Source organism: Suillus bovinus (genome assembly GCF_016758785.1).
Source record: "Suillus bovinus strain UH-Sbo-P2 chromosome Unknown EDB93scaffold_16, whole genome shotgun sequence".
Classification (NCBI taxonomy): domain Eukaryota; kingdom Fungi; phylum Basidiomycota; class Agaricomycetes; order Boletales; family Suillaceae; genus Suillus; species Suillus bovinus.
Genome location: NW_024542072.1, coordinates 33,073 through 52,370, shown reverse-complemented (window position 1 = coordinate 52,370; position 19,298 = coordinate 33,073). Strand labels below are relative to the sequence as shown.

The 19,298-nt window shown below is 48.1% G+C and overlaps 5 protein-coding genes across 5 annotated transcripts; 3 read left to right on the top strand and 2 right to left on the bottom strand.

Annotated features, from left to right (window-relative positions):
* Positions 1–622: 622 nt before the first annotated feature.
* EDB93DRAFT_1134961 (uncharacterized protein) lies at positions 623–2,653 on the top strand. The gene is made up of 3 exons (XM_041449093.1): positions 623–1,144; positions 1,208–1,607; positions 1,660–2,653. The coding sequence occupies exons 1-3, from the start codon at positions 667–669 to the stop codon at positions 2,159–2,161; spliced, it is 1,380 nt and encodes a 459-aa protein (XP_041309302.1). The 5' UTR covers positions 623–666; the 3' UTR covers positions 2,162–2,653.
* On the bottom strand, positions 2,048–3,534 carry EDB93DRAFT_1271008 (uncharacterized protein; the record flags this gene model as incomplete). The annotated part of the gene is made up of 6 exons (XM_041454334.1): positions 2,048–2,717; positions 2,779–2,832; positions 2,886–3,095; positions 3,146–3,158; positions 3,217–3,315; positions 3,368–3,534. 6 exons carry the CDS (start codon positions 3,532–3,534, stop codon positions 2,475–2,477), a joined length of 786 nt encoding a protein of 261 aa, XP_041309301.1. The 3' UTR covers positions 2,048–2,474.
* A 1,480-nt stretch (positions 3,535–5,014) lies between these two features.
* On the top strand, positions 5,015–9,321 carry EDB93DRAFT_1248718 (uncharacterized protein; the record flags this gene model as incomplete). Its single annotated transcript, XM_041452757.1, has 13 exons — positions 5,015–5,323; positions 5,432–5,983; positions 6,033–6,080; positions 6,139–6,163; positions 6,234–6,391; positions 6,452–6,607; positions 6,657–6,764; positions 6,833–6,976; positions 7,025–7,191; positions 7,260–7,461; positions 7,513–7,657; positions 7,708–8,470; positions 8,502–9,321. The coding sequence occupies 13 exons, from the start codon at positions 5,015–5,017 to the stop codon at positions 9,319–9,321; spliced, it is 3,597 nt and encodes a 1,198-aa protein (XP_041309300.1).
* A 666-nt stretch (positions 9,322–9,987) lies between these two features.
* On the bottom strand, positions 9,988–11,077 carry EDB93DRAFT_1248717 (uncharacterized protein; the record flags this gene model as incomplete). Its single annotated transcript, XM_041452756.1, has 6 exons — positions 9,988–10,251; positions 10,313–10,366; positions 10,419–10,628; positions 10,686–10,698; positions 10,759–10,857; positions 10,911–11,077. 6 exons carry the CDS (start codon positions 11,075–11,077, stop codon positions 9,988–9,990), a joined length of 807 nt encoding a protein of 268 aa, XP_041309299.1.
* A 1,488-nt stretch (positions 11,078–12,565) lies between these two features.
* On the top strand, positions 12,566–16,915 carry EDB93DRAFT_1248716 (uncharacterized protein; the record flags this gene model as incomplete). The annotated part of the gene is made up of 11 exons (XM_041452755.1): positions 12,566–13,534; positions 13,584–13,622; positions 13,677–13,697; positions 13,750–13,929; positions 13,985–14,140; positions 14,190–14,297; positions 14,368–14,511; positions 14,570–14,732; positions 14,786–15,006; positions 15,059–15,203; positions 15,252–16,915. 11 exons carry the CDS (start codon positions 12,566–12,568, stop codon positions 16,913–16,915), a joined length of 3,810 nt encoding a protein of 1,269 aa, XP_041309298.1.
* Positions 16,916–19,298: the final 2,383 nt, after the last annotated feature.

Sequence of the window (19,298 nt, the reverse complement as noted above, 5' to 3'; positions counted from 1 at the left end):
TACCAAGGACTCACCCTCCGACGCGCTGTAGTACTCGGCCTTCGCACACGGTCAACTGTAGTGCACAGGATTGTTCGCAACATTCAAGCATTGTGTTCAGACACAAATGAGGAAAGAGATACTTTAGTCTTGATCGGACCAAATTTTATTACCTTTGGTAAGGAAGCTTTATTTATATATTCTGACTGCCTGGTTGCCATCGCCAGTTGGTACTGCCACCAATCTGGCTCAATCTGTCATAGTGTCTACAATCCTGCTCGAAATTTTCCCTGCCGTCCCTGAAGTAAGTGTCAGCACACTCGTGAACTTTGCCGTCACTGACAAGCTCTTCCTCGTCGTTGAGAAGTAGGTACTGGATTGCTGCAAAGACTGTCCGACTGGGATAAGCTGATGACTGAGCGTTACGGTCAGAATTTTTCGACAGAAGTACGATTCACAGATTTCAGCTGTCATTACACCAGGGTGACATAGTACAGGTGCATTGGGCTGTGTCATGGGTTTTTGGTAGAGATGGATTTATGTAACTTGGACCTACTCCCTTACGGCAGCGGGAATAAGTAACCTCGATGGTGACACACAAGCTGCGTAAATTTCGGTTGAATGGGTTCTAATAAATTACTTTGAAGATCCTGACTTGTCAATGTTGTACGCGCGGCTGCACCCGTCATGTTCTTACTGTCCTTAACTATCCTATCACTGTTACACATCCCGTTCGTTTACTCCTCACTATTGAACCTCAATGACGCCAGTGTCACTAGTACACTCGATGTCAGTGACCCTTTATCCTGCAGTAACACCAGATCCTCGTGGGATATCATCTGGAGTTGCTCTGCAACTCTATTCGCATGCACATGGACTGCGATTCACCCAAACATCCCAGGTATGGACGAGGGGAGGCTCACTGTTTTTTCTCGTCGCCTAGGCATCATGATGATGGCGCTGGTCGCCCCAGAACTCATGATTACCTGGGCCACTCTGCAATTTCTAAGTGCTCGTGACACTGCAAAGGCCTTCAATGATAGTGCACAATTTCACCAAATCCGCAGCGACTATAACGAGAGCACAGTTACTGTGATGTCAACATGGTCTGGAACAAACAATCCACATCCGAGCACTCGGCATGTTGCAACTGACGCTTTTAAAGGTCGGTCACCTGCCTGGCCCTTCAGTGCGGTAAACTAAAATTCGTTCAACGAATGCCTTACAGAGTGGACAGTGACGCATGGTTTTTTCGCATGGATGGGCGGATTCATGCTCTACTGCAATGACAAACCGCAAACCACTCTGACACCCAAAGAGCTTAGGCAATTTGTTGATAAGGACTACGTGGAAATGTCCAGCATCGCGGAGGCAGACATAGAAGACCGAAGTAAGGGTGATGCATTGTCAAAAAGCATCGCCATTCTTCAACTGGTGTGGTTCGTCCTCCAGCTGGTCGCCCGTTACGTTCAGAATCTTCCGGTGACACTGCTTGAACTCGACACCCTTGCTGTGGCTGCCCTGACCAGCATTGCCTATGGCTTTTGGTGGAAGAAGCCTAAGGATGTAGGACGTACCCATGCTGTTCATTGGAAAGACACTGCTCAGAGTCTAGCACTAGCCCACGAGTATGTTGTCAATGTCCTTACTTGAGTTTGTTCTAATCCACTTGCATCCTAGTAAAGTAGATATGTCATCCTCTGAATGGGGTGATCTTTTACTCACTTGTATCTATCCCTGGTCCAATCTTATGGGTTCTGGCTCATACAATTCCTCGCGTGCTGGCCACTCACGTCGGGTTCCGCCTGTAGGTGGTTACGAACATGACAATGACCGTCATAATCAAATCATACTTTTCGTTGGATGCTTCAGTGGGGCAGTGTTTGGAGGTTTGCATTGTCTGGGTTGGAATGCTTTGTTTCAGGGACACGCGGAACAGGCACTATGGCGTGTGGCTTCCCTTGCGATACTTTTCTCACCAGTATTTATTCTTCTGCTCTTCAGCTGTAACATTTGGCTGGGTTTGAACGAACTCATTGCATTTTTTGCTCTATATCTCAGCTTTCTCGTATATGGTGTTGCACGCATTACACTAATCATACTTATATCGATAAGCTTTCGATCGCTACCTCCTGGCGTGTACGATACAGTAGCTTGGACCAAGTTTATTCCACATCTGTAGTTTCCTTTTACTGAGATTACATCCAGAGAACAATTTAGGCATGTCGATCGCGGATGTAACTGCTTTACAATGATTGTCGTTGATTGTGATGGTTGTAAATGACATCAGGTTTGAAATTTTGAAATATAGTCATGATCATTACGATGCAGAAAGTAGGATATATCAGGGCTTGCTAGTGAACTATAAAGGTTTATGTTAGGGATAACAAATGGCCACAGACTCTATCAGTGCCCGTCTCGTATATGATCCATGGTATATGTTACCAAAAAAAATGGTTCCTTCGTTCTACTTCATGCTGATGCGAGAGTCGTCGTCAATGCCTCCTGTATCTTCGCCTCCTCCCGCGCCCATGATGGAACAATGATCCTGTACGCATCTCCAACGCGGCGTATGAGATGTCGCCCACACGGGAGACAGGCTTGAACTTTGTGAGGTCGATGATGCCTTTGATTGTGAGCATGTCTTTGCGCACATGGAAGTACTTGACGTGCGCGAGGATGAGCGTGCTGGTGTGCTCGCCTGTGACTGGGTGTGTGATGTCTATTGATTTGTAGAGCTGTTGGGAGGCGGCGTTGTTAGCGAGCGAGCGGGCTCGATATGAAATAAGATAGAGTTACCTCGCACTCCATGCTAAAAGCGCTTTCCTTGACGCGCGAGGCTCTTATTTGCACCTGGACATGTTATTGTTAGCGCATATACCATATCTTCAAGATTGCATACATACACATTTCTCTTTTGTCAGACCGCTGAGAGTCCACTCGTCGAAGCCGAGAGGAGCGTCTATAGCAGTTGCATTTGCATTCTCTACGAATGCCTCGCTGATGATGTTCACGGCGAATCCTTGGCCGTTCTTCAAGTTGGTGGTCGTATCTTTGAGGTGGCCGGGGGATTTGCGGTTGACTGAGAATGAGATGACAGGCGGGTAGTTGGTGACCTATGGGAAGAAGTTATTGAACCATTGAAGGGACGTGTTGTATTGCTTACTGTATTGAACCAACTGTTGAATGAAAATTAGGTAAACATGCAGAACGCGTTAGATAATGAAAGCGTCTTACCTGAAGGGTGCTATGTTCTCTATGCCATCATCGCTAATTGTGGACACCAATGCCATGGGGCGTGGTACCACGCCTGAATTCAAGAGCTTGTTGAGATTGCTGTCGATCATGGTCACGATTATGGCTGATCGACAGGTCGAGGAATACGTACCTTTTGTTTATTTCTGCTGTATCATAGACTTTCCACCCCGCAGATTCATCTGCAAGCCAGTCTTTTCCGGCAGGAGTGGTATCGACTCTCTGGCCATATGTCCAGGATGGATTGGGTGATTGGGTGTAGGTTGAGGATGAGGTGGTATCGAATGGAGGGATGTACATTGTGATTGTGGATTAGTTGATTGAAGAGAGCGAGACTGACCCTGGATTTATAGTTACATGGTGGTCGAGGCTGGTCTTCACGCATACGAGGCCGAAGCGATGGATGATGCTGGCTTACTAGGCTATTTCATTGAAGTTGTAATCATCATGGTGTTTGGATCGGACGATACGTCGACTCGGATCAGGATAACGAGTGCATGACCTCCGAGTCCGAGATTGAATTGTCAGCCCCAGCGCTAGATAGGTGAGAACTTACGAACTGGTTGAATGATACACCTAGTACAATTCCCACATTCATCTTTGGTTTTGCGGGCGTATCCTTGAGCCGCAATTACGAAATAGCGTAGTCAGCATCATCCGTTCAACTCGCTCGAAGTCGGCCTCGAAGACCAGCCCCTTAATGCCTCCTGTATCTTAGCCTCCTCCTGCGTCCATGATGGATGGGCAATCCTGTATGCATCTCCAACGCAAGCATATGAGATATCGCCCAAACGCGCGAGAGGCTTGAACTTTGTGAGGTCAACGACGCCTTCGTCTGTGAGCACGTCTTTGCGCACGTGGATCTACTTGACGTGCGCTAGGATGAGCGTGTTGCTGTGCTCGCCGGCATTTGCGCCTGAACACCCTGTTAGTGCATATATCGTGTCACAAAGGTGCACGCATACACATTTTTCCTTTGACAGACCGCTGATAGTCTACTCATCGAAGAATGGAGGGGCGTCTATGACGCTTGCATCTGTATTCTCGACGAATGGCTCGCTGATGATGCTGGTTGTGTCTTTGAAGCAGTCTGAAGCACTGTGGTCGTATGCAAATGATAGGCGGTAGTTCGTGACCAATGGTTATACCATTAAAGAGACATGTTGTTTGTGCACTGCTTGTTGTAATAAAGCAACTGGTGGATGCGACTCAGATGAACGTGCGGAGCGCGTTACATACTAGAGGTGTGTCTTGCTGGAACAGTAACCAGTTCTCTACGCCCCCTCGCTTATCGTAGACATGAATGGTAGGGCGTAATACCATGCCTGGAATCAAAACCTTCTAGTTATTGTTGTTGATCACGATCACGATTGCAGCTAAACAGGTCGAAGAGTGCATTAAATTGTTTGTTTCTGCTGTGTTATAGACTTCCTACGCTGCCGCAGATTCGCCTGCCAGTGCGACCCAGTCTTTTCTGGCAGAAGTGGTGTCGATTTTCTGAGCGTACGTCCAGGATGGAGTAGGTGGAGTAGGTAGCAGAATAGAATGGAGAGATGGGTATGGGGACTAGCTAGATCATAACTTGAAGAGAGCGAGCTGGCCATGGATTTTTGTTGCAGATCGCATAAATATAGGTATCACTGTGAGTCTTGTCTCGGGCGTCTAATGATATAGGAAGCACGTTGCGATTGAGGCTGTGAAAAGAGGCACAACTTGTCAGAAACTTACTAGATCAAGACACTCACAAGCTTTCCAGCAAGGTTCGCTCAACTCGAGCAGAATGATGGAAACAGAGCAGCCCGCCATTCGAATCGCTACGGCTACTCGAACATTTGAAGGTCATGACAATAGTGTCTTTGCAGTTGCAGTCTTCCCCGATAGACGCCGTATGGTGACGGCCTCGTACGACAAGACACTTCGTCTGTGGGACTTAGATGGCGGTGTTGTGTTGAAGATAATTGAAGGGCATCGCTTCGGCGTATACACAGTTGCAGTATCAAGAGACGGGCAATTCATAGCAAGCGGTGATGATGGTGGAGAGCTCATAGCCTGGAACAGAGACGGCGAATCTCTCATCAAACCCATCAAAGTTCACTCCAAAGAAATATTTGGGCTTGATTTTTCCCCAGACAGCACATGGCTGGCGAGCGGCTCATTTGACACTACAGTGGAGCTCTGAAACACAAAAACATGGCAGGTGCAAGGAGATTCAATCAATTGTGGGACTGGCGCTCAAATCACCTGCGTTCGGTATTCACCATCTGGTGAACATCTTGCTATCGCAACAAAGCTCAATATCCAAATATGGAATTCATCCAAGAGAGAATGCATCGCAAAGTTCCAGGGTCACTCTGCGTTCAATGAAGCATGGAATCTTTCACTCGTGTGGACGCCCGATGGCAAACAGCTTGTTTCGGCTGGTAACACACTTGATCCCACCCTACGGATATGGGATTCATTGACCTGGACGCAGGTTGGTGAGCCCTACAAGGGCCATACTGACAGTGTCTACATGATTGCCTTGAACCCTACTGGCACCATCATCGCATCCGCATCTTACGACCTCCAGGTTCGTCTTTGGCGGCTTTCGGATCGAAGAACCATCGCCATATTTAAGCACCCCAATAAGGTGTATTGTGTCGCCTTCTCCACGGATGGCAAGCACATCTTGAGCGGAGGAAAAGATTGTACAATCTCAAAGTGGGCAGTACCTTTCGTGGAGGACATTCCAGAGGACCAGCAATTAGATGTAAGATTCTGTCCATTTTACGTCCCTCCTTTATCTCATAGCCTCCAAGGACGCGTTACGGAAAGACACTTTGAAGGAACAAGTGGCAGATAGTAACGTGAGTTCCTGTTCTTTGCCGGTCTCCTTGCCTGTTGATCCTCAATTTTGATACCAAGGCTCAACAGTCTGACTGCGAGGCATGTTTTTAGCCTTCACTCTTGCCACGTAATTTGACCATGCGTGATTCAGATCCTCACCATCCACACGACAGCCCGCAATGCATGCATAAGTGGGGACTTGCTCGCTGCTGACAGGATTTTAACACAAGATATCAATGCGGATGGCAACGACTACAACTCTTATGCGAATCGCTCGTTTGTCAAGGCAAGAAATTCAGACTGGGACTCTGCACTTGATGATGCGCACAAAGTGAGACAACTGTTGCGTCATGACCTTTTTAACACAGACTTACTTTATATGGCGATATAGAGCATCGGTATTCAGCCATCCTTAATGGGCTGTATCTCGAAGGGCATCGGCCACTGTGGAAAACGACAGTTCCAAGATGCGATGAAAGCATTTGACCTCGCCTTCATGTACGTGGACGCAGACTTGGGTAAAACTCGTCTGCTACTCTTGATTAAGGTATGTCAATTGTGTCTCGTGTACTCGCTACTCACACGACAGCTGTTAGGCCATCGCCCTTTTCAATGCAAATCAACACGACGAGGCCATTCTGCGCGTCCAAGAGCTAGCTGCCACTCGTCCTGATCCAAATTCTCTTGCGTGTGGTATCGTGGAAGTGGGTTCTCCTGCCGGTCAACTCGAGATTCATGCGTCGATGCTGATTTTGTGAACCTCGCACATCAGGCTTATCTACACTTCCAAATGGGAATGAATGCATTAGACAACGCACGTCACAATGAAGCGGCTGACCACTTCACTGCTGCTGTCAACACCATTGGTTTCTCGTCTATGTCGGCCACTCATTCTAGATATGATGTCTTCGTGGTGGTAGGTTTTCAATGCACTGGAAATCATTTATTTCACGCCTTTTTCTAGTTATTCGGGTGGGACCTCGAGTCCTTGTGGCGAACTGCACACCAGAATTGGTGCCATTTGTTGCTTCGGTCAGGTAGACTTCCAGAAGCCATAAAAGCATACCGATTCATGATGGATAAGGCTGATGAGGCTACGAAGGCACGATGCCTTGATTGGTCCACCGGCAAGTCTTCATGATGTCCACCAAGTATAAGTTGTAACCTCATTTTCACTTAGTTTTTAAGCAAGATTGCAGTGTGCTCTATGCTTCCGCTGGAGTGGCTGACCTTACTGCGAGCGGAGATACTGCCCTCGCTGCAGGCGATTACGACAGGGCTATCGAGCTCTACTCTGCGGCGATCGACCTCGATTTGGCAACCGCCACAATTTTTGCGAACCGTAGTAAGGCGAGGTCGGGAAAAATGCTATGGGATGATGCACTCCCTGATGCAGAGAAGGTGTGATGACAGCTACCGTTTAGTATTCAACACTCATTCGCTGATACACAGGTGATCGAACTTGACCCCTCATCTTACTTTGGATATCAGTTGAAGCATACAGTACTTCACGGCGCACACCGATATGACGAAGCAATCGACGCATTCCAAACCATGCTCTCCAAGTTGGAAAATGCTGCTGACACACAAACGCACAGTACGGTCCCAAATAAGCACAGCCTTGAACATGCTTGACTCTTTTTTCAGGGCTGCGCCAACAATACCTTAATCCATCCAAAGCAGAAGGAGTTATTCAACAGACCATCAAGGATCACCTCGATGACGCCCCGCATCGTATGCTGAATACCTTTACTGGGCGCTTATGCGATCGACAGGCACAGATTGGTGCTTTCAAAACGAGCACAGAGTACAAGGAGCTTTTGTCATCGACATTGATGCACGCAGAACTCCCAATGGAGCGCATTAAAGATGTGGTGGCGACGTACTTCTGTTGTGTCACGCTGTCGCATCGGTGGGAAGGAATTGAACCGCTGCTGCACGACGTCCAGGACAAGGTCGTGGATGAGTTGAATTCAGTTGGGGGCATCATGAAGTTGCAGTCTTTCTGTAAAACTGCTCGTGCTGCGGGGTATCGCTGGGGGTGGATTGATTCATGTTGCATCGACCAGGCCAATAACGTCGAACTCCAAACATCGCTCAATTCCATGTTCGACTGGTATCGCGCCTCAGCGCTCACGATGGTCTACCTATCAGATGTTCCGCCATCGTCAAAACAAGGTGCTTTGGCAAGGAGCTCATGGAACACGAGAGGATGGACCGTACCTGAATTCCTCGCTCCAAAAGTCGTTCGCTTCTACCAAAGCGATTGGACTCCATATCTCGACGACCACTCTCCCAACCACAAGCAGTCTGTCGCGATCATGCGGGAGTTGGAGGGTGTGACGGGGATAGATGCACAAACCCTTGTCGCATTCCGTCCTGGAATGATAAACGCCCGTGAGAAACTTCAGTGGGTGTCGACGCGTGTCACCACAGTGCAGGAAGACATCGCGTACTTCATTATTTGGTATTTTTGGTGTTCGGCTTCCTATCATGTATGGTGAGAAGAAGCAAAACGCGCTTGGACGACTCTTGCAGGAGGTCATAGCTCAGTTGGGTGACATTAGTGCTCTAGATTGGGTTGGAACGTCATCTGAATTCAACAGCTGTCTGCCTGCTGACATCACTTCGTATGAAGTCCCGCCGTACACGCTGTCATCTATATCCGAAGATGAGATGCAGAAATCGGTCTCGTTGCTGCAAGGCACTATGGTCGTCGGGTTAGCTTTGAAATTGTACAGCTTGCTCGACCGCTTGAGCGCTCCACGTTTTGCTCACCGCCGGCTGCATCTGCCATGCTTCACATTCGCTGTCACGGAAGTTAGACGGAGCATAGGACACGAGGAGACCTACTTCATGTATAAAGTCAAGGCAGACGGGCTTCATGACCTGCAGATCACCACGAAGGATAGGTTGCCTCAGTTCTCACGAGGAAGACCCGCTCGACAGTCATTCTTACTTGTCCGTTCCTGGGATCGTCGTCTTCTCGATCTGCCTGGCGAAGCAGACGATGTAGAGAGCGTGGATGATTTTGATCGCCCGGGATCGCCCGGTGAACAGGACCTAGGTCATTCAAAGTCAATCGAGCGTGCAATGGGATTGATTGTTCGCCTTGGACAACCGTTCAGCGCACTTCTGCTAGTGCGGCAACGCGGCGAAGAATATAAGAGAATCGCGTCAGATCGTGATATCATTGCACAGGCCAAAGATGCAAATTCTTTTGACAGTATGACGAATCTCAGGACATTAGAAATATTGTAGCTGTATATCACGGTACTCGTTTTTTTACATAACGGAAGAGATAGGTATAGATATCTCAGCAGTCTTCATTCTCGACATTTCCTCCTCTATACATGTACCCAACTATTCTCGTTCCATTACCACAGATAGGACAAAGTTGAAACTGTCGGACCCTCCTTCAAGGGTCAATCCAGCCATTTGGATAGACAGATCATTTGAAATACTGAGCAAGGCCACATTGACGTTGCACATATGTAATTCATTCTTGAGATCCAGCCGATGGGTATTGGGAGTCTCTTGCCTGCGATGGGATGTCACGAGACTTGAGAATGAAGACGCGCGTTGATACAATGGAGCTCATCAGGAAGTTCTTGGCCCGAAGCTACCGGAACGACAGGATGAGTCAAGGTATCGACAACAGAATGAGATCACGAGGAAATAGTAGCCATAGTGCGAGGATTCAAGGCGAGACCGTTGTAAACTTTTAGCAGACCATCATACCGAAAACAGTACCCTTTACAGGGTCCTGGAATCTTGCAATGAATTTAGTCATGATGGGCGCGTCAGTCATCATAGAGTCTACCAGGTATAAGAATTCCTCGATTACGCATAGATGCTGATATCCATCGCCCATCTTACCCATGATCTATGGTATATGTTACCAAAAGATGGTTCCTTCGTTCTATTTCACAGCGATGCGGGAGTCTTTAATGCCTCCTGTATCTTAGCCTCCTCCTGCGCCCATGATGGACGGGCGATCCTGTATGCATCTCCAACGCGGGCATATGAGATATCGCCCAAACGCGCGACAGGCTTGAACTTTGTGAGGTCGACGACGCCTTTGTCCGTAAGCACATCTTTGCGCACATGGATGTATTTGACGTGCGCTAGGATGAGCGTGTTGCTGTGCTCGCCTGTGACTGGGTGGGTGATATCTATGGATTTGTAGAGCTGTTGGGAGGTGGCGTTGTTAGCGAGTAAGCGGGCTCGGCATTGAATAAAATATAATTACCTCGCACTCCATGCTAAAAGCGCTTTCCTTGACGCGCGAGGCTTTGATTTGCACCTGAACACCTGATTGTCAGCGCATATACCGTATCATCAAAGTACACGCATACACATTTCTCCTTTGTCAGACCAGTGAGAGTCCACTCGTCAAAGTCGGGAGGAGCGTCTATAGCAGCTGCATTTGCATTCTCGACGAATGCCTCACTGATGATGTTGACAGTGAATCCCTGGCCGTTCTTCAAATTCGTGGTCGTGTCTTTGAGGCGGCCCGGAGCGCTGTGGTTGACTGCGAATGAGATGATAGGTGGGTAGTTTGTGACCTGTGGGAAGAGGTTATGATGGGACTATTAAGAAGACGTGTCGTTTGTATTGCTCACTGTGTTGAACCAACTGGTGGACGTAAACAAGGTAAGCGTACAGAGCGCGTTAGATACTAGAGATATGTCTTACCTGAAGGGTGCCAGGTTCTCTACGCCATCCTCACTGATCGTGGAAACGAATGCGATGGGGCGTGGTACCACGCCTGAAATCAAGAGCTTGTAGAGATCGCTGTCGATCGTGGTCACAATTGCGGATTGATCAACATGTCGAGGAGTACGTACGCCTTGTCTGTTTCTGCCGTGTTATATACTTTCCATCCTGCAGATTCGCCTGCGACCCATTCTTTTCCGGCAGGAGTAGCGTCGACTTTTTGACCATACGTCCAGGATGGATTGGGTGATTGGGTGTAGGTGGAGTAGGAGGTGGTATCGAACGCAGGGATGGACATGATGGATGGATGGATTGACAGCGAGACAGGCCCTGAATTTATAATTACATGGTAGGCTCTAGCTGAAGCGCTGACTGCTCGCTTCGCTGATAAAGGATGATAAATATAGGCTGACTACTACTACGCTATTTGATAAGCAAAAGACGCAAGTTGTTGCCATTCCTTGTCCAGCCAAAAGCATTTCCTTTCTTGAACAACATGCCACGCAGCCAGTGTTCTTTCAGTCTTACTATATGTATGTAGTCATCCTTCGACGTTGGGCTGCAGCCTCACGGTTGACACCAATCTTCAAGCACTAGCCCGGCCATCACCACAACAGCTTTGTCGAACGGGTCGAAATGCTTTTCTTGTCTGGCCAGATCAAACATGGTTCCCAGCCCCATGAGAACGTTGCTGTCAACAGCCATGTTAGTGTCATTTCCTCGGCTCGTAGGGACCATCATTTACATGGATATTATCTGGATCATAGTATGTAATACAGATGAGCCGAAAGAAAAGAAGATACTAATCATCCTTCGATGTCGGGTTGCAGCGTCGTGGTCAAGAAGGGATATGAATCAACTTGAAGGACATGTTTTATATCGTTCACACCAATCTTCAAGCACTAGCCCGACCATCACCACGACAGCTTTGTCGGAGGGGTTGGAATACTGTTCTTGTCGTAACTTGAAGTTGTGACACCAATGTAACCAGCTGCTGATCAAACATAGTTCCCATGCCCATGGGAATGCTGCTGTCAACAGCTCGTGTAAGTGTCCTTCCCCGTGAAGGATTTGATGACCACCATAGTAGGCTACCCTGCAACGTGGCAGTCCTAATCAAGCACACTTCAGCCTACCACGTCTCCGCTCTGAGTTTCGTTTTACCCTGTGATGTACCATTCCCAACCCATCCGTCCCTCTTGTCCAACTGTGCTTGATGGAGACGATGACACAGCATCCCGTCTCCCGCTGGCGTACCATACCTTGGGGCCCTGCACCTTTGTCCTCTAATCCTCATTTGCCGTTGAACGCTTCACTCAGCATGCGCTTGAGATACGACAGATTCTGCATCGGCAGCAAGTCAACGAATTCATGAAAATTCTCGTGCATGATAGCATTCCATTGACCCGGATGATCGTCGTCGTTGCCTTGGGATGGTATCTCAGATATGATCAGTGTATAGGTAGGCCGTAAAACACAAGAATTTTCATTTCCATTGTCCAGATAGTCAGAACCTTTAAGTTTAGATGGGAAGTTTTATATTTACCAAGTTATCATCTTGGTTTATGTTCATGGAGATATTTCCTCGGTACAGATATGGGATGTACGCATCAGTGAATTCAAAAGTTCTCGATAGCAGATCGCAGCGGTCTGAATGCCCCGTGTCCTTGGCATCTCAGGTTGAGGCTGTGGAGAAGCACAAATAGGCCCGGTACAGGCACGTCTTAGATCGAGACTCTCACAAGCTCGCCAACAAGTCGCGCTCACCATACCATCCACCTCGAGAATGACAGAAGCAGAACATCCTGCCATCCGGATCACCACGGCTAGTCGGATATTTGAAGGTCATAGGCATAGTATCTTTGCAGTTGTAGTATTCCCCGATAGACGCCGTATGGTAACGGCCTCATACGACAAGACCCTTCGTCTATGGGATATAGAAGACGGTGTCGTATTGAAGGTAATGCAGGGGCATCGCTTCGGCGTACGAGTAGCTGCGGTATCAAGAGACGGGCAATTCATAGCGAGCGGTGATTTCGGCGGAGAGCTCATCGCCTGGAACAAAGATGGCGAATCCCTCACCCAACCCATCAGAGTCCACTCCAACAAGGTTTTCTCGCTCGACTTTTCCCCAGACAGCTCATTTCTGGCGAGTGGTTCATTGGATACCACCGTGGAGCTCTGGAACACAAAAACATGGCAGGTTCAAGGAAATCCAATCAATTGTGAGACTGAAATCCGCAGTGTTCGGTATTCGCCGTCCGGTGAATATCTTGCCATCGCAACCAAGACAGATATCCAAATATGGAATCCACGCAAGAGAGAATGCATCGCAAAGTTTCTGGGTCACTCTGCGTTCAACGGAGCATGGAATTACTCACTCACATGGACGTCCGATGGTACACGACTGTTCTCGACGGGCTCCAGGCTAGATCCCACCATAAGGGAGTGGGATACATCGACCTGGAAGCAGGTTGGTGAACCCTGCAAGGGCCATACCGAGACTGTCTACATGACCGCCCTCAACCCTGCTGGCACCCTTATTGCGTCCGCATCTGAGGACAAACAGGTTCGCCTCTGGCGGCTTTCGGATCGATCAACCATCGCCATATTCAAGCATCCGGGTCAGTTGTATTGTGTCACGTTCTCCACGGATGGCAAGCACATCCTGACAGGAGGAAGTGCTGTTATAATCTCAAAGTGGGCAGTACCTTCAAGTTTGCTGGAGGACATTCCCAAGGACCAGGCATCAGATGTAAGATTCCGTTCATCTTCCGTCCCTTTTTCATCTCATTTTCTACAAGGATATGCGGAACGACATGGAGGAACAAGTGACAGAGAATGTGAGTTCCCGTTTTTTGCTAGTCTCTTTGTTGATCCTCAATCTTGATGCCAAGACTCAACATTTTGATTGTGAGGTATGTTTATTTCCCTCGCTCCTACTACGTGATCTGACCATGTGTGATGCAGATTCTCACCATCAACACGACAGCCCGCAATGCATGCATCGCCGGCAACTTGCCTACTGCTGACAGGCTGCTTACCCAAGCGATTGAAGCTGATAGAAACGACTATGACTCTTATGCGAATCGTTCGTTCGTCAAGGCAAGAAACTCAGACTGGGACCGTGCACTTGATGACGCACTCGAAGTGAGATGCATTGTTGCGATATCTTCAATACAGACCAACTTATATGGTGATACAGAGTATTAGCATTCAGCCATCCTTGATGGGCTGTATCTCCAAGGGTATCGCCCACTGTGGCAAACAACAGTTCCAAGACGCGATGAAAGTATTCGACCTCGCGTTCATGTACGTGAACGCAGACTTGAATAAAACTCGTCTTCTACTCTTAATCAAGGTACGTCAAATGTATTCTATGTGCCGACTACTCACACGACAACTGTCAGGCCATCGCCCTTTTCAATGCAAACCAACATGACGAGGCAATTCAGCGCGTCCAAGAACTAACTACCACTCGTCCCGATGCGAACTCTCTTGCATGTAGTATTGTGGGAGTGAGTGCTCCTGATGCAGTCAACTCCAGATTCATGCATCGAAACTGATTTTGCGAACTTCGCACTTTAGGCTTATCTACACGTTCAACTGGGAATGAATGCATTAGACGACGCACGTCACAATGAAGCAGCTGACCACTTCACCACTGCCGTTAACAGTATTACTTTCTCGTCCAAGTCTGCCATCTATTCTAGGTATGATATCTTCGTGGTGGTAGGTTGATTTCAATACAACCGTAAATCATTGTATCACGCCCCACTGCTTTTTCTAGCTATTCGGATGGGACCTCCGGTCCTTGTGGCGAACTGCACATCAAAATTGGTGCCATGCGTTGCTTCAGGCAGGTAGACTTCCAGAAGCCATCAAAGCATACCGATACATGATGGATAAGGCTGATGAGGCCACGAAGGCACGCTGCCTTGATTGGTCCGCTGGTAAGTCTCCATGATGTCCACCGAGTATAAGTCATAACCTCATTTTCACTTAGTTTTTAAGCAAGATTGCAGTGTGCTCTATGCTGCCGCTGGAGTGGCTGACCTCGCTGCGAGCGGCGATGCTGCCCTCGTTGCAGGCGATTACGACAGGGCTATCGAGCTCTACTCTGCAGCGATCGACCTCGATTTGGCAACTGGTACAATTTTTGCGAACCGTAGCAAGGCGAGGTCGGGAAAAATGCTATGGGACGATGCACTCCTTGACGCAGAGAAGGTGTGATGACAGCTACTGTTTCGTATTCAACGCTCATTTCGGTGATACACAGGTGATCGAACTCGACCCCTCATCTTACTTTGGATATCAGTTGAAGCATGCAGTACTTCATGGCGCACATCGTTATGACGAAGCCATCGAGGTATTCAAAATCATGTTCTCCAAGTTGGAAAATACTCCCGTCTCGCAAACACAAAGTACGCCCCAAATAACATATCCTTCACCATCGTTGACTCCTTGTCCAGACTTGCGCCAACAGTATCTTAGTCCATCGGAAGCAGAGCGTGCTATTGAAGATAGCATCAAGGTTCAGCTCGACAACGCCCCTCATCGTCTAATCAACACCTCCACTGGACGCTTGTGCAATCGTGAGGCGCAGATCGATGCCTTCAAAACGAGTACAGAATACAAGGAGCTTTTGTCATCAACACTGGTGCACGTAAAGCTCCCAATGAAGCGCATCCAGGAGGTGGTGGCGATGTACTTCCGTTATGTTATGCTATCGCATAGGTGGGAAGGGAAGGAACCATCGCTGCATGTCATCCAGGACAAGATAGTATATGACCTGGATCCAGTTGGCGGCATCGCGAAGTTGCAGTCATTCTGTAGAACTGCTCGTGATGAAGGCTATCGCTGGGCATGGATTGATACGTGTTGCATCGACCAGACTAACAACGTTGAGGTTCAAGAATCAGTCAATTCCATGTTTCTCTGGTATCGTCACTCAGCACTCACCATCATCTACCTTTCGGATGTTCCGCCTTCGTCGCAGCCTGGCGCACTCGCAAGTAGCGCTTGGAACACTCGAGGATGGACAGTTCAAGAATTTCTGGCCCCGACATTTGTACTCTTTTATCAGAGGGATTGGTCCCTGTATCTTAACGATCGCTCTCCCAACCACAAGCATTCCAGTGCAATCATGCAGGAGATGGGAAATGCGACAGGCATAGATGCACAGGCCCTCGTCGCATTCTGTCCGGGGATGAGAGATGCCCGGGAGAAACTTCAATGGGTGTCGGCACGTGTCACTACATGGCAGGAAGATATCGCATATTCATTGTTTGGTATCTTCAGCGTCAACCTGCCTGTCATTTATGGGGAGAAGAAGCAAAACGCACTGGGGAGGCTCTTGCAGGAGATCGTAGCTCGGTCAGGTGACATCACCGCCTTGAACTGGGTGGGGCAATCATCCGAATTCAATAGCTGTCTGCCGGCCGATATTTCCTCATACAAAGCTCCACCATATACCCCTTCATCTCTGTCTGAAGATGATATTCAGACATCAATCTCCTCGCTCCGACATACCATGTCTGTGGAACTGGCATTGAAAATCTATGCCCTGCTTGACGAACTGAACGCGCCTCGTTTCGCTAACTGCAGACTGCATCTGCCTTGCATCGCATTTCATGTCACAGCAGTTAAACGAACTCGTGCTGAAGACCAAAACATATATGAAGTCAAGGCCGACGGGCTTCATGACCTGCTGATCGTCACGAAGGACAAGTTGAATCAGTTCTCATCTCCACGACCCACTATGCAGACATTCTTGCTTGTTCGTCCATGGAATCGTTATCTCCTTGAGCTTCCTGACCTCGCGGAACCGTCTGGCTCGGCAGAGCTGCTTGACGAATCTGATGACACAGAGAGCGAGAAAGATCAGTCTGCGCCCGGGCTTTCATCACAGAGTTCGCCTGATGGGTTCTCTGAAGCACAAGATTTGGTTGATTCGGAACTGAGCGATCGAGCCTTGCGGTTGATCGTTCACCTTAAACAGCCTTTTGGCGCGTTCTTGCTAGCGCACCAGCGTGGCGGAGAATACAAGAGAATCACGTCAGATCATGATATTATTGCTCAAGTCAAAGATCTTTCTTCTATCCCGGGCATGACCAAGACGCTAGAAATATTGTAGCAGCATGTATTTGTGGTGTTATTTATTGTATCAATTATAATTCAAGTGTGATACATGAGACGACGGCCTACTCGACAGTCATTCTTGCTCGTCCGTCCCTGGAATCGTCATCTCCTGGGCCTGCCTGACTTTGAAGACGACACGCAGTGCGAGGATGATTGGATCCTGTCCGGGTCTCCATCACAGGATTCACATGACGAACTTCCCCCTGAAGAACATGGTTCCGTTTACGACGTGATGGATGTCAGGACAATGTTGGAGATATTGTAGATATAGATATCCTGATACCTCATAATTTTCATAATTATTCTCGCGCTCTGGTGTGACAATCTGTATTGTTTAGCCTACGGCAAGAAGCTATCCATACCGTAAGTCATGCAGGGCCAGGCAAAGTTCACTGCCTTTGACTTGTTTCCGAGGGAGGAGGGACCAAAAACAAAGAAAGTAAAATCTTGGATCGACAGAATCCTGCTAGGAACTAGGATGATTAGATTCGAATAATCGATGAGCAACGACACTTCTGAGAAATACCTAGCGATAGCCTTGCACATAGTCTGTACGCCCGCCGTGGTGCCGCATCCTGAATAACGATGGATAAACTGATTTAGAAATTAGAATGAGTAAAGAATCAAGCGCATTTCACAAGTAGAAGAAAACTATGCAACAGGGCATGAGCTGGAATATCCGGCGATGCGAGCGCATGAAAGCATTTACCTGATCGCGTATAAAAGCCAACCTACGCAGCCCAGAAAACACTATGAACTATGAAATTCACTTCACTCACCAATATTGTCATATCTGCCGCAGCGATGGCTGGCGTAGCTATCGCGTCTAATTCAGATAAAACTCCCTTAGGCATGACCTGCAAGGGGACCGAGGGTAGGCACTTTTGCAGCTTACTACGTGCAGGCTGCGTACTTAGTACGGTTATCCACAGGTATATATATGTGTGGACATATCCCAGGAATTAACGACGGGTTGGATTGCGCGGTTTACTGCGGATTCAGTGGGACAATTGAAAGATACGTCCCGTGTGGTTGCATTGGTTGCTGTGAGAAGTCCGCAACGACTGGGATCACTAGGTGTACAAAGTAAGCATATCTTTCCCTACCGCCATTCGAGCCCGAGTATTAATGTTTATGAAGACCTAGACAATATCAGTCTCTACATCAGGAAAACCCTCCCAAGGCAAATTAGGGAGAATTCACAAAAATTCGTAACATTAGCACAATCACAGCTGTTTATGAAGAAAGTAGCTAAAGATGATAATGTTAGACGAGTTTTTTTCTAACATAGTAAGAGTTATTGAGCATTATCTGAACATTGAAAAAGTATATCTATCCATGTACGAGTTCAACCAGAAGGTGTCACAGTTAGTGCTGCCGCAGTTCGGTTCTGAACTTCGGTTCGGACCTGAACGCTTCCGGACCGGACCGTGGGTTCGGTCCTAGGTTCGACATAATATAAGGACCGAACCGATTATTAGGTTCGGCGTTCGGCTGCTGCCTGAATACTGTGAACCCGTTCGAACCCATCCGAACATGTTCTCAGATTCTTTGCATGATCCACCAGTATCTGCTCTGATCTTCTGGCAACGGGCATGTCAATCGATCTCGGGACAATCAACAGCGGGTCTGACTTCACAGCCAAAACACCCAACACATTTCCATTGGTGACATCTGACTTCCTTGGTAATCCACTCAATGTTCTGGTAAGCCCAATGTTAATCAAATGTTAATCTTTATTCAGACTATAATGTCTTTTATGTTCAGAACATATCCTCCGGCTTCTCGTTCCGGTACCTCAAGCTTCAACATCAAGTAATTGCATGGCAACAGTATGTTCAAGGTGCGTCTTTTTTTTTGATCTCTTATCACAAGTTTTAGTATAAACAAGCTGCTAACTACAGGTTCAATCCCCACCCTCCTTGCTGCACAAATGTTGTGTGCACTTGGATCCGATGGCCAACTCAAAGATGCTAGTGCCATCAATTGGTACAATGATCCCGACAACGACACCCCCATGCTTCCTCCACCTCCGCCTCCCGCATCCAATGGCAAGCTAACTACCTTCGTGTCTCGTTGCTCAGGCCGAGCCATCAAACCGACAGAAAAAATCCGCGATGCTGCAAATGCAGCTCCAGCCAAACGAGTGGCTCCAGCACCTCCCCAAGGACAGCCTGCACCCAAGTGCGTGGTCCGTTGCCGTGATGACGACGAACCCCCTGCACTAGAGGATTGTTCAGATGATGAAGAAGAGGCCGAGGACAACAACAAAGAGGAAGCTTACGAAAGGACCAAGGCATTTGGAGACAAGGATCGTGAGGATCGCAAGCATAAGGGCAAAGAGGAGCGCAGTAGGGATTTAAAGGTGGTATTCACTC